The sequence below is a fragment of the Brassica napus genome, chromosome A4, assembly GCF_020379485.1.
Source record: "Brassica napus cultivar Da-Ae chromosome A4, Da-Ae, whole genome shotgun sequence".
In the NCBI taxonomy this organism is placed as follows: Eukaryota; Viridiplantae; Streptophyta; class Magnoliopsida; order Brassicales; family Brassicaceae; genus Brassica; species Brassica napus.
In genome coordinates this window covers 5,653,068-5,668,086 of record NC_063437.1, presented here as the reverse complement: position 1 = coordinate 5,668,086, position 15,019 = coordinate 5,653,068, and the positions used below count along the sequence as shown (strand labels likewise).

The window sequence follows — 15,019 nt, the reverse complement described above, 5'->3', positions numbered from 1 at the left end:
TCTCAAATCATGTATTATTGAATATGACACTTAAGTAAAGTCATTAGAAATGACTTGCAATCTGCTGTTATTCAATTAGTACTTTATAAAAACCAAATCAAATCTCCTGTTATTCAAAGAAATACAAATCTGAAAAGAGAAATCTATGAAGAGGATTCGATGCAAGATTTTCTTCATTTTTAAGGCAAAACCATCGTTATAGAAATCACACCTCTATAGCTGTTATTTGGAAAGATCCAATATTAATATTAAAAACTATACCTCGACCCGCACAACCGTGCGGATTTTATTTTATATACTAAATTATTTTAGTTTATACAACAAAATTTATCAATAAATTAATATAGTTTAGTATTATGTATTATCTAACTCTATTATACCTGTGTTTATGTGATTTATGATATTATTATTATAAAAATTCAAATTTTGTATTCTTGTAACATATTTTGTTTTGAAAACATAATTATGTAACAGTATTATTTTACATATTTTTTTATTTCTAAATTATAAAATTTAAATTAAATTGGACCTACTGTTAAAAACTAAATCAAATTGGTAATAGATAAAAAAATTTTGGGAAACTGTTAAAAACATCAAATTTTTAACACTAATATATTGTGCCTGTAAAATATTACGGTGCAATTAGTTAGTTTGTAATTCAGATTTTGTGTATAAAATTTGTTTTATAAACGCAATATACATATGGTGATTAATTAAACTCATTTGGTATAGTGTTGTCGTTAGTCTAAGGGGTTAGTCGAAATTTGATTAAAATTGCATGTTCAGAATAATAACAATAGGATAGTGTATTGGTCCACGGACTGGTTTGATAATGGTTTACATCCTGGCTATCTATAAATTGATTTTACATTTAATAAGGATTAAAAATTGGTCATGTTTACCATTCCGGTTTTGTAGGGGTTATAGTTATATTAGTTGTGTTATATTAAGCTATGTTATTAGTTATAAATAAATGATGATTGATTTCTAATGATGGTCCATTTTAAAAAAAATCACACATGAATCAAAATTGTGACTTCTGTTTTAATATGTAAGATTAGCTTGAGAAAATTACAACCAAACATCCCTGAATGATACGAGCCCACCAACGTCTCTCCTTGGAGTAAATTCCTCTTCGTACACCTAATTTAGAAATGTCGACAATGTCTCTCTGCACTTTTCTCTCACAAGCACGACAGTCAGGACTGATGTCGATTTGGGTTTCCGACAAGGTGGCGTCGTCTCGTTTGTACTGCCCATTTCCGTATATAATGGAGCTTTTGTGAAATTTGAATTAAGTTTTGCAATACGAATACCACTATGCCATATCTACGATTATCACTCTTTATAAAAGGAATTCTTGGATCAACAATTGTTGTTGTGAGGAGATATGATGCTTTTGATGTTGTTAAAACGTACATAAGATTTAAGATCACTCATTTATTGTCAGTTTTATGTTGATGGAATTAACAAAGAAGGCTAAAAAAATTTGTGGTGGGGAAGTGTTTAAAAGCTTAAAGCATGAAGTTAACTGAAGGTTTCCTGGGGACGCTTGCTAATGTCAATTTGATTCAGGTCTATGTGTTTATTGTTAGAAGTTTTTTCTAATTAGCTGAAAGTGTTTATGTATGGAATCACTGTTTTTTGTTGTTGCAGGGATATGTAATGACTGAATCAACGCTCAAAAGCTTTAGAAAGTATTCTTCTGTGAGACTACTTTTTTTTGTACATCTTAAGACTATTTGCTCCAAATATGAAAACTAAGGTAATAGATAAGTGCTTTGATTCTTTCCTTCCACAGAAAACAGAGGAGAGCTAGAGTTACGTTTACTTGCTTTAAGAGCATAAAAAGGTCTTTTCGAATGATCTATCATTCCAAAACCAAAACGCGAAGATGTACCTTTTTTTGTAGAAAGGGTTGTCATTAATATTGAATTTAGAACCAAACTTACAGAACAAAAGAAAGTAACAGATAAATTAAGCACAGAAGCTCTGATCGACAAGATCAAATCCCCAACCAAAGAAATTACCAAACCAACAAAACAACTCTTCACGTTTTTAAGTAAAAAAATCAAAATACCACTGATAGATATAAAAGTACTCTGAAATTTGAGAGGAGATCTCAATTAAAATCACCAGTTCTTTTTTTGTATTTATAAATCCCACCTATATCAACGAGATTTACTCTGAACCACTTTAAATCTCTAAATCTTCTTAAATCCATGCAAACATTTAAAATCCACGGTTCAATACACTCTTCTTAGACTCAAAATTATTCCGATCCATTTCTATTTTTTATTCTATAATAAAGATTGATTTTTAGAGAGGAATGTTTGATTATATATTTGAAAATAGCTATTTTAAAAATATATTAGAATTAATTTCATTTCTATTATAGAATTTATTTATTTCATAGAAAAATAACAAAATACATTAGAAATGGTCTAAAGATAATAATGAAAGATCTCCATGAATCAGACATGTCTATATGAAATAAAAATATGGCCGATTTCTAATCCACACAATACACCATGTACATAGGCTATTGTAGCTACAGTTCAACCCAATGCTTGATTATTTTTTCTTCGTCTTCTTGATCTTGCTTTGTTGCTTCTTCTACTTCTCCTCATCTACCTTGTGTTTCTTGGAGAGGCACACAGCACAATCGAGATTATTTGACATATTTGTGAAAGAAGAGCTATATTGGCTTTGAATCTGAGTGCCTTGTGGTATTGAACCTTCATGTATGTTGTAAGAGAAGTTCATCCGTGCTGGAAACATAAGTTTTCTAAGCTTTAGCGGGATTTTTCCAGACAATCAGTTTTGAGAGTGATCCAATTTTTGGAGATTAGTCTAGTTTGACACTGATTGCAGAATGTGACATGTAAAAACGTTGTTTGACATGTTGAGCAAAAAAAATTCCTTGAGAAAACCGAGAGATTTAAGGAATATATCCTTGCATTTTGTTTCCAGAGACATCAATAGTTTTGTCCCAACCAGCTCCACATTCACTCTTTTGTTCGTCATACCAATCTATGATAGTAAGTATCCTGAGATTAGAAGTCCTCCAAACTCGATGATATTGCACTCCAATCAACAAAGTAATTTGCTGGCAAGACTCCAATGAAACAGTTTTATGAATGTCAAATGTTTTGCAGTATGTTAAAACTCAAAGAATCTATAGGAGAAAATATTGACACATAGAACTTGTTAGAACGAATGACAAGAATCTGCGGACTGGGGCAGCAATCTTAACCATAATGGAAACATGTCATTGAATCTGCGGACTGGGGCAACAAATACTTGGGAAGTTTCTTGATATCTGGTTGTGAATAAACCGCCGGAGTGGTCAAGATACTGGAGCCCGACGGACTAGTTGCAATTTATATCATGGGACTATCCAGTCGAAATTGTTATCTCCTATGTACAGTATCCAAAATTCAGATGATGAAGAATATACCCAATCACAAGAAGACCATGAAGCTGTTACTTCTTAGGTTAAGATAGGACAATGAAGGGATCATAAAGAGAGATGGTGGAACATATCAATGATATGAATTTCCATTTTACGTAGAGAGATGGTGGAACATATCAATGATAAAGAATTTCCATTTGAGACTATTAAGTTGTAGAGTTCTGGATGTAGATAAGAATACTATAGTTTGGAGAGGCTACTAATGTTAGATGGGATCATACCTTTGAACTGGTTATGAGTTATGATTAGGCTGATATCGGTCGGCTCACTCAAATTTTGTAATAAGAAATTCCACTCAACTCGTTATTGCCAAGTTATAACATTGTTAGTATGTTTAGATTGCCCATCGAATCCGGTAGTTCATCGGTAAGATCAAGATTAGAGAGTTAAGGAAAGATTTCTGAATACAAAAAACTGACGGTTTACATATTGGAAGCGGCCAAGAAGCTTGTCCCGCGAGGAGTTTTCTTTGCATTTAAAAAAACAGTTTTTTTTGTTCAAACAGTAGATTCATATGGTCATTACACTGCATAAAACCCCATTCATGGAAGTAGTTGAACTGGTTCATCCCAGTTGCAACAAATTTAACACTCATATCATAACAAACAACAAAGACCAAAACAGAATACCCAAGGAAACCTCGTTTATACTTAGAGCTTCCAAATATGCAAATGCATAAGCTGCCAAATTGCTGAAAATGCAGGACCACAGTCCTATTAGTTATTATAACCAAACTTCATCTTTGTCATTACGATTCAACTGAATCTTGGATTCAGGGACGACTGAGGAGGGGGGACAAGCGGTGCGACCATCCCGGGCCTAAGCCCGTGTCTCTCGTATATTAATAGCGAAGGGGCTCAATTTTTTTAAAAAGTCTATATTCTTATATAAAAAAATTATAAATATAATAAATAAAATTGAAAAAGGCCCAAAAATATTTGATATGCATATAGTTTTATTTCATCACAAAATATACAAAATATTATTGACTAAATTAAAAAAATATTTTAAACATTATTTTAATATAAATCTTAGAGGGTAAAAAAGAAAATTTGCCCTAAGGCCCATAAAAATGTTAAGCCGGCTCTGCTTGGATTGTATCTACTTTTTCTAAATTTTCTTGTAATCTTCTTATTCCTAAGAAAAAAATTCAAATGATTTTGTAAATGTTGAGATCAATCTAATATCTAATGATGTTACTCTTCCAAACTTTCATATTACTGTCCAACAAGACACCAAAGTACCAAATTAACAACATCCCACCAAATTTGATGTAGTGTGAATAGTAACACCTAGTTTGGTGTAACACCATTTATCACACCAAATATTAAAAATAAATATGTTATTATATTTTATTTAATAATATAATTCAATTCTTATTATTAATTAGTTCAAAATTGTAATTAAAGATAAATATTGTTATAGGCATATATATATATTCCATTTAGTTTATGTAGCTACATTAGATACATGAACAACTACGTCAAAAAAATTTACATAGTAAAAATTCTACGATTACATCGTAACAAATCACTCCTATTGTACCCATTTTTATGCAGGATGTATTATTTTATGGCTAACACCATGCCTTAATAAATTAAATTGATGTTAATAGAAATTATAAGCTAATATATTTAAATGCTTACAGCATTTCCAACTCATCTCTAAGATAGGACAAAACAGAGAAGATTTTGTTTCAATGTATTCAATGTTATATTTCCTTCTATTTCTAGAGGAATGTTAGATTTATTTCTAAATATAAAAGAAAAATAGATTTTTTTTTCTATAAATGGAAGAAAATATAACATTCTTATTCTATATAAATGGAAGAAAATATAACACTCTTATTCTATCATAGAAAACTCTAAAAAAGGAATGAGTTGGATATGGTGTTAGATATATTCATGAAAACATTAAAATCTCTTTTTTTTTTAAACATTGGATAACACAATACCATCATCATATAATATCCAACTCTATTACATATGATGATCAACTATCTCCAACATATGCGATATTGATGAACAATTACACGGATAAGGATTTCACGGTAAAAATTTCTCCTAAGCACTTTGATCAACAGATGGTTCTGCATGTACGACATCTTTGATGGGCATGCTCTCTCTGCAGCAGGCGACCACAACGAACGGCTCTGCCTACAGTACTTTGGAACCTTCGATAAATTTTGCATCATATAATCTTCAAAAAATTACATAGTCTAGAATTCGAACAACAGATGTGGGTTTAGAAGCCTTTAAACATTTTATTTGAATGTAAAAAAAAAACACACTAAAATCTGTAATCCACTGATTTCAGAAACTTTATAATATTCATATTCATTCATATTCAGTTTTTGTTATGCGTTTCATTATTGTATCCATTTTGATTCAGGATGCATTATTCATGGCTAAGATCATGTCTTAATAAATTAAATTGATGCTAATTGAAAAATATAAGAAAAATAGCAAAAAAAAACTAAGAAAGTAAAATAACATTAAATTAAAAGTTCTCAAAGGGAAACCGAAGAGAGAGAGAGAGAGAGAGAGAGAGAGAGAGAGAGAGAGAGAGAGAGAGAGAGAGAGAGACAGAAGTTGCAAAACAGAGAAAACAAGAACAAAGGAAAGACAACAACTTATGTAAAAGTTGGCAAATATTACACGCATGTAAATCTCTGGCCAACTCTACAACTTATTATTAAATTATAAAATGCTGAAAAATAAGAAAGTTGCAAGCAGATAAGACAAACTAGAGACCCGCCTCGGCCTCATCCTCAGCTTCATCCGCAGCTTCAGCCTTAGCCACAGCATTATCAGTCGCAGCAACACTTCCCGCAGCAAGGGAATCAACGAAGGATTTGTATACAGCCATCTCTCTCTTGTACCTCTCTATATCCTCAGCCCCCTTTTCTTGATAAACCTATTTTCATAAATCATTCAAGAAAACAAAACCCCATTAAAACAAATCTCATTCCTTATGTTTTAAGAGAGATTTTTACTTCGTTACCTCTCTATCAGATGGAGAGAGGTTCCTCCAATTGTTCCCGATCTCCTTGGCGAGGTAATGTTCCTGCTCAGCGTTCGCAGCCTTAAGCCTCTTGTACTCCTCGGAGAAGAAGAAGTTATAGCCGCTTCTGGGGAACTTAGGGCGCAAAGAATACACATGACACAGTTTTGCTTTCTTCTTGCGTCTTCGAGGAGTTTCGGAAGGAGCAGAGTGGTAAAGCACTCCTGTGAGCTCCTGTGGTCCCATATTTATGGTCACAAGATAGCCCTTATCAAACTTCCCATCGATGATCCCTTCAATCTTGGAGCCAAGTTGTATGCCTGAAAGTTTCATAATGTAAAATCTCAAGACTAATACAATTAATTAGACAGCTTGCATCTAAACTTGAGTACCTTTGTCATGTACACCGTTCTCGACAAGGCGCTTCACATCTTCTTCTGTAAAAACAGAAAAAAGGGAGAACATATTTATGTTGTTATTCTCAGAGTTAGACAAAAATATGATTATTATAAAATAAAATGATTATTATAATAGTTATTATTATCAAACCTCTAATGTTGTTTGAAGAAGAGCCATTAGCGGGAACCAGCTGAAATTGCGAATCAGTTAAAGTCTCATCGGTCGACATGATTTTTTTATTGGTGACAAGAAGGTTGGAAATTTTTTTTTCTAGTGTTTGAACTTGCATGTTTGGTGTTTAATTTAAGGGAAAGCAATGCAATGTTTTCTTAAAATTTGATATCAGAGACTAGTATATATACACTTTTTTGGTTTATCTCCACCAAAGAATGACTTCATTTCTATTTTATTTAGTCTTCGTACCAATAAATAAATAAATTAAAATCTATGAATAATAAGTGAGATATTGAATACATTTTAATGGTTTTGGTAATTTTTAAATAATAATTATCATTTTTTGTCGGTATCGAAAAATTAGTCAAATGATTTATTTTTGTATTTGACCAAAAGATTTATCATATACAGTAATTTTTCTTACTAAAGATCATTTCTTTTGAAATAAAAATAACGCAACTAATTTAACTCTAAATTTTTCAAAATTGTGTTAAAAGGTTGCATGTTTGGTGTTTAATTTAAGGGAAAGCAATGCAATGTTTTCTTAAAATTTGATATCAGAGACTAGTATATATACACTTTTTTGGTTTATCTCCACCAAAGAATGACTTCATTTCTATTTTATTTAGTCTTCGTACCAATAAATAAATAAATTAAAATCTATGAATAATAAGTGAGATATTGAATACATTTTAATGGTTTTGGTAATTTTTAAATAATAATTATCATTTTTTGTCGGTATCGTAAAATTAGTCAAATGATTTATTTTTGTATTTGACCAAAAGATTTATCATATACAGTAATTTTTCTTACTAAAGATCATTTCTTTTGAAATAAAAATGACGCAACTAATTTAACTCTAAATTTTTCAAAATTTTGTTAAAAGGTTGCATGTTTGGTGTTTAATTTAAGGGAAAGCAATGCAATGTTTTCTTAAAATTTGATATCAGAGACTAGTATATATACACTTTTTTGGTTTATCTCCACCAAAGAATGACTTTATTTCTATTTTATTTAGTCTTCGTACCAATAAATAAATAAATTAAAATCTATGAATAATAAGTGAGATATTGAATACATTTTAATGGTTTTGGTAATTTTTAAATAATAATTATCATTTTTGTCGGTATCGAAAAATTAGTCAAATGATTTATTTTTGTATTTGACCAAAAGATTTATCATATACAGTAATTTTTTTTACTAAAGATCATTTCTTTTGAAATAAAAATAACGCAACTAATTTAACTCTAAATTTTTCAAAATTGTGTTAAAAGGTTGAACTAAGTTAATAGTCAACATATAAATAAATAAATTAAACCTACATATAGTAATATAGATATCTAATATATGTTAATGATTTTTTGGCAATATTTCAAAATATAATTATAAATTTTGTCGATATCAAAAATTTAGTCAAGTGATTAATATTGTATTTGAATAAGAATATTCTTTATATGTACATATATTGAATTTTCTTAGTAAAGCTGATTTCATTTTAAGTGAAATAATGCAACTAGTTTAAATAAAAATATTTAATTTTTTTTGTTAAAGATTTGAGATATGTGACAAATAGTCGCATATATAAATAAATAAATTTTAATCTGTAAAGAATTAGTAATAGAGATGTTGAATACATTTTAGTCATTTTTTGGCAAAATTTTAATTATAATCAGTTGATAGATTTGTTTCAGTATTAACATGTGAATAAGTTTTGTATTTGAACAAAATTAGCCATGTACATATATATATATATATATTGATAAAAATAAAATAAAAATTATCACATTGAGTGGCGTTAGCTCAAATGAACAAACACCATATGACAAGTTCAGAAGTTACATGATCGAGTGACGCTTGAGGTAAAACCAATATTATATAGGGAATTTTACTAAAATTATATAAATTAGCTGTGTTATTACTAGAATGACACAACTTTTTTGAAAATTATTAGAATACTTTTTTTGGTCGAAATTTCTCTTGCCCATAGTTATAACAAAAAAAATATTACCAAAGTACCCTTAACATTTGATCGACGGTAGATTTTTTTTTTTTCAAAAAAATAAATCTGTTTATAAAATCTAAGTAGAAAAATAAATCTATTCAAAAAAATAAATCTGTTTATAAAATCTATGTAGAAAAACAAATCTACCGTTAAAGTAATGACAGACTTTTTTTTAAAAAAAATGTCAGATTTGTTTCCACGGCAGAGTTAATTGTCCGATTTAAATAGAAAATAGATTTTTAAGAATATGTCTGTGGAATGAGGTGGCAGACTTGTTATAAATAGTAGATTTTTGTGGTCGGTTTATTTTTTTAAGTTTGACATATTTTCTTACGGTAAAGTTATATATCCGACTTAAAATTATTGGTAGATTTTTTGCTTATGTGGTGGCAAGACTTTTTAATTTATGTTGTTGCAGATTTATTGACGAAAATATGAGTATATGTAAACCAAACTTAATTTAATGTTCAATTTTGAACTGGTTTAATTAATTTAGAATTTAATTTATTTTTAAGATAATTAAAAATCATTTCTTTTGAAATAAAAATAACACAACTAATTTAACTCTAATTTTTTCAAAATTGTGTTAAAAGGTTGAACTAAGTTAATAGTCAACATATAAAAAAGTAAATAAATAAATTTAAACCATATATAGTAATATAGATATCTAATATATGTTAATGATTTTTTTGGCAATATTTCAAAATATAATTATAAATTTTGTTGATATCAAAAATTTAGTCAAGTGATTAATATTGTATCTGAATAAGAATATTCTTTATATATACATATATTGAATTTTCTTAGTAAAGCTGATTTCATTTTAAGTGAAATAATGCAACTAGTTTAAATCAAAATATTTAATTTTTTTGTTAAAGATTTGAGATATGTGACAAATAGTCGCATATATAAATAAATAAATTTTAATCTGTAAAGAATTAGTAATAGAGATGTTGAATACATTTTAGTCATTTTTGGCAAAATTTTAAATATAATCAGTTGATAGATTTGTTTCGGTATTAACATGTGAATAAGTTTTGTATTTGAACAAAATTAGCCATGTACATATATATATATATATATTGATTAAAATAAAATAAAAATTATCACATTGAGTGGCGTTAGCTCAAATGAACAAACACCATATGACAAGTTCAGAAGTTACATGATCGAGTGACGCTTGAGGTAAAACCAATATTATATAGGGAATTTTACTAAAATTATACAAATTAGTTGTGTTATTACTAGAATGACACAACTTTTTTGAAAATTATTAGAATATTTTTTTGGTCGAAATTGCTCTTGCCCATAGTTATAACAAAAAAAAACATTACGTACCAAAGTACCCTTAACATTTGATCCACGACAGATTTATTTTTTTTTCAAAAAAATAAATCTGTTTACAAAATCTATGTAGAAAAACAAATCTACCGTTAAAGTAATGACAGACTTTTTTTAAAAAAATGTCAGATTTGTTTCCACGGCAGAGTTAATTGTCCGATTTAAATAGAAAACAGATTTTTAAGAATATATCTGTGGAATGAGGTGGCAGACTTGTTATAAATGGTAGATTTTTGTGGTCGGTTTATTTTCTTAAGTTTGACTTATTTTCTTACGGCAAAGTTATATATCTGACTTAAAATTGTTGGTAGATTTTTTGCTTATGTGGTGGCAAGACTTTTTAATTTATGTTGTTGCAGATTTATTGACGAAATATGAGTATATGTAAACCAAACTTAATTTAATGTTCAATTTGGAACTGGTTTAATTAATGTTTTTTTTTAAACTCTTAGTAACTTTCATTCAAATAAGGGAGGGGACGAGATAGAGCTCAGTCCAAACAAGTTTGAAAACAGCAACAGAACACAAGAAAATAAATCAAGGGGACCAATAGGACCCAGAAACAAGCAACAGAAGTAGAATCGTGAAACCACAGACAGAGGGGAGGGTGAGGAAGGAGACCAGACCAGTCAAGGATAAGGTCTTACCCTCTAAGAGACTTCATGTGTCTTCTTTTGCATCCTCTTTGATCAGCGATCGTAGCCAAAATGGTCCCCCACGAGCTATGTATGATTGATACTGCTGATCCCTAGTGACACTGAGAGCTATTTCGTGGGCGCATCTATTGCCTTGGAGTTGTGCATATGAGATGTTCCACAGTCTAAAACCACTCAGTTTATCACGGATATGAGCCAACAGGTCTTGAAAACCAAGGAACATTTCAGGTCTGAGGATCGCTTCGCCCGCAAGGTAAGATGATGATTCAAAGACAACTTTACCAAAACGTAAGTCTGAGAGACAATCTATAGCCCAAGAAAAGCTTAAGAGCTCTGCCTCAAGCTTAGTAGAAATGGCAGAGAAAGATCGTCGGCTATGCAACAGAGGCTCCCCTGAACTATTACGAAGGAGCCAAGAAGCTCCAGTGTTCTCAGTCGCACTGACCCACGATGTATCGATGTTACATTTGACAAAGCTTAGGGATGGTTTCTCCCATTTCATGATCGCATTCCCAGCAGCCATGTCATCAGACTCTTGAGATGAATTTAAGGTATTAACCTCTGCCCAAGCATTATAATCATTCCGAGCCTTGTCCATAACTGTTGCTGCACCAAGACGAGTATTAGCAAAGATGAGTTCGTTCCTCCCCTTCCAGATATGCCATAAGACCCAGGGAAACAGAAGACGAAGATGTTGAGGGATCGATTGCTTTGTACTACACTGCAGTAGATACTGTAAGTTTAACAGTACCGAGTTAGGAGAGACGCCCGTCGGAGGCAGAGGAAAGCCAGACAAACGCCAGACCTCCTGAGCGGTAGGGCAGTTAAATAGGACATGGCATATTGTCTCAGGTGCTGACTGACAAACTTTACAGATAGGATCAATCTGGAGACCTCGAGTCCGAAAACGATCAGCCACAGCTAATGCCCCTGCAAGCGCCTTCCACAGAAAGTGTCGTAGCTTAGGCAAGGTTTTCACTTTCCATAGATCTCCATCGGTGGCATCGTCTGAGGGTGGGTAGTAACCTCCTGTATAGTTTCAAGTAGCTTATATCCACTCTTAGTGCTGTACATACCATTACGCTCCAGCCCCCACACCACTGCATCAGCTCGGTTCATATCAATTTTCAGGCCCAAGATGTAGTTTGCGTCTTCTTCAACAAAGAGGTGCCTGACTCGTTGTACGTTCCAAGTACCATATCTTCTATCAATAAGTGCAGAGACTGTGAGAGATAAATCAACCTCATCAGTTCTGTATCGTGGAGGCCGAGGAACGTCTAACAAGATCCAATTATCATACCAAACATGTGTACTCTGGCCATCCCCAATTTTCTTCATCAGACCTTGCACTAGTAGTTCCCTTCCATGCATGATGCTTCTCCAAGCATACGAGGATCGCGTACCTATGCCACACTCTAGGAACGTTCCATTTGGAAAGTACCTGCTCTTCATGACACGGGCTAGTAGGGAGTGAGGTTTAGCCCATATCCTCCAAGCTTGCTTACACAGCAAGGCCTGATTGAACAAAGCAATATCACGGAACCCCATTCCTCCAAGTTCCTTTCATTTACAAAGCTTTTTCCAAGCCACCCAAGCGATCTTTCTTTTCTCAGCACTCCCACCCCACCAAAATTCAATCATCACGCTAGTGAGCTTCTCACAAAGACCCTTAGGAAGTTTAAAGCAAGACATGGCAAAGACCGGTAACTGCCATCAGTTCTTTCATCCATTTTTCTTCCTTATCAAGTTGTCTTTTTCATGGTGGTTTAATCACTGGGACGTATGATCTTCCCGACTTGTAGATGTGAGAATTGACAACCTTAATGGTTCATACCGTTCTTCTGGCTCACCATTGAGATAAGTTGAGAACATAACCAGATTTAGTCTATTCCCAAGAGTTGATTTGGTTCATACTCTTGTCTCTCTGGTGGACGAAAGAATCGTTCTAAGTTATTGAAGTGGCCAAATACAAATAGAAAGGAACAATTCTTCTACCAGTGTAAAAAATAAATTAGTGATGACAACAACTTCAAAATAAAACATGTTTATTTATTTGGCAGGGAGCTACATATTTATATATAGCTTATAACTAAACTCTACTCAAAGTCTCAAGTCACCAAGCCCTCCATTATTGCCGGCTCAGATCATAACTCACACAAGACTTCTCAGTAAGATCTGTTAGGATCTTTCAATCCAAAACCACCAAAGCTGCTCTTTCCACTTGACTGTGAACGGCCTGAACCAAATCCTGCAAAACCTGATGAACGAACCTCCTGAACCAAAGCCCCTGTAACTGGAAGAACGGTCTGAACCGCCAGAATAATGGTTGTCTGATCCTCCTAAACGATCACCACCATATCTACCACTACCACCATAACCACCTGAACAACAATGAATTTTCCTCCTTTACCATGAGCCTGAAAAGGAAAAAAATGTACTATAAATCCTTGCAATACATAAACATGACTGATAAATAGCAAGAAAAATCACAGTAAGAAATAATATATTCACAAGAAGGTGTGAGATTACTCACGAGATCAATCGTCAAAGAATTATTCAGGTACTTTTTGGTTAGCGATCTAATCCAACTCGGCATTATAGCAGAAAACATCATGCTCTAACGTTTCTCAGGCAACTTCCCAATATAACTTCCGCATCCTACACAAATCCAACCTGAAGCATCTGATCCGCTTCATCAAGAACCACAAACTCCCCTTTTCATCAGATCAATGATACGACATGGAGTCTCAACAGCAACATCAACACCATAGTTGAGCTCCCGCACTTGCTGTCCCATCGGTGTACCTCCGTAAAGACATATAGTATCCAAGCTTGGAGCAAATTCCCTGAACTCCTTCTCAACCTGACGCGCAAGCTCTCTTGTCGGAGCCAAAACCAAACAAAGGGGGTTCTTCCCGCGCCCAAAACCAAACATAAGAGGCAAACAAAGAGACTGTAAACACAAAGTACAATCAAGGAAACCACAAACCCGTGTTTAGGTTATATGAAATTGGGAATTAGGGTTCAAAAAAATTTCAACATGGAGGTGACGAGACGACAAGAAGCGCGTTCCCTAGCCCGGGTGGAGAAACCCGTCAAAGATAAAGTGTTCCACTTTTTTTTAATATTAAAACTAGAATAGAACCCGCGCCATGCGCGGTAACGTTTCATTTTAAATATTTATTTTGCGCGGCTAAGTTTCATTTTAAACAATTATTTTGCTTTACAGATTTTTTGAGTTCGTATTTTTTATCTTTAAGAAGGATCGGACGTCGCCCCTGGAATCTAAAAATCGAATATTAGTCTTTGCATATGGAGTATCAACCATAAGTCGATATCAAATCTAACTCTAAATGAGTCATCCTAAACTACTAATTGTAATCTTAATTTTCTATTCTATCCAGCTTTAAATCGTTAGAGATTTTTTTATAAATATTTTATATAATAAAATTTAAATTGATTAGATGAACCCGTGTTTGATAGTTCAAAATTAAAATATAACATATGAAATCCAAAATATAACTTTAATTAAATAGATTAGATATATTTTAATTTTTAATTTTTTATTTCAAATACAAATGAATATTTTGAAAAAATTCTTACAAAAAATTTTAAATTTTTATTCCCAAAATTAATTAATTTAAATTTCAGTTATCAGTAAAATATAATTAAATTATTTGATGTGATTTTAATTTTAATTTTTAAATCAAAACTGAATTAATTTTATATTTAATTACATTTTAATAATAATCAGAATTTAAACGAATTAATTACAAAAATAAATTGCAAATAGTGTTTTTAAATATTTTGTTTGAATTTTATAAGGAAAGTTGCTTATTTGTATTTCAAATAAAAGATTAAGATATTAATGATATTGTAATTAAATTATGTGTAATTTAATAAATTTTCTAAGACATGGTCCAAATAAAAGATCACACATAAAAAAGTCATAAGAATTTAATTTAATAA

The 15,019-nt window shown here is 31.6% G+C and overlaps 2 protein-coding genes and 1 long non-coding RNA gene across 3 annotated transcripts; all 3 read right to left on the bottom strand.

The window, feature by feature from the left end:
* Positions 1-6,066: 6,066 nt before the first annotated feature.
* LOC106430100 (high mobility group B protein 10) lies at positions 6,067-7,250 on the bottom strand. The gene is made up of 4 exons (XM_013870876.3): positions 7,028-7,250; positions 6,871-6,915; positions 6,479-6,798; positions 6,067-6,391 (listed from the first exon to the last, which is right to left on the bottom strand). Exons 1-4 carry the CDS (start codon positions 7,164-7,166, stop codon positions 6,221-6,223), a joined length of 675 nt encoding a protein of 224 aa, XP_013726330.1. The 5' UTR covers positions 7,167-7,250; the 3' UTR covers positions 6,067-6,220.
* Positions 7,251-11,054: 3,804 nt separating this feature from the next.
* LOC106430088 lies at positions 11,055-12,598 on the bottom strand. Its single transcript, XM_013870866.2, has 2 exons — positions 12,127-12,598; positions 11,055-12,079 (listed from the first exon to the last, which is right to left on the bottom strand). Exons 1-2 carry the CDS (start codon positions 12,596-12,598, stop codon positions 11,055-11,057), a joined length of 1,497 nt encoding a protein of 498 aa, XP_013726320.2.
* A 425-nt stretch (positions 12,599-13,023) lies between these two features.
* Positions 13,024-14,153, bottom strand: LOC111215340. The gene is made up of 2 exons (XR_002664323.2): positions 13,584-14,153; positions 13,024-13,467 (listed from the first exon to the last, which is right to left on the bottom strand). It is a non-coding gene; the product is annotated as an uncharacterized LOC111215340 (long non-coding RNA).
* Positions 14,154-15,019: the final 866 nt, after the last annotated feature.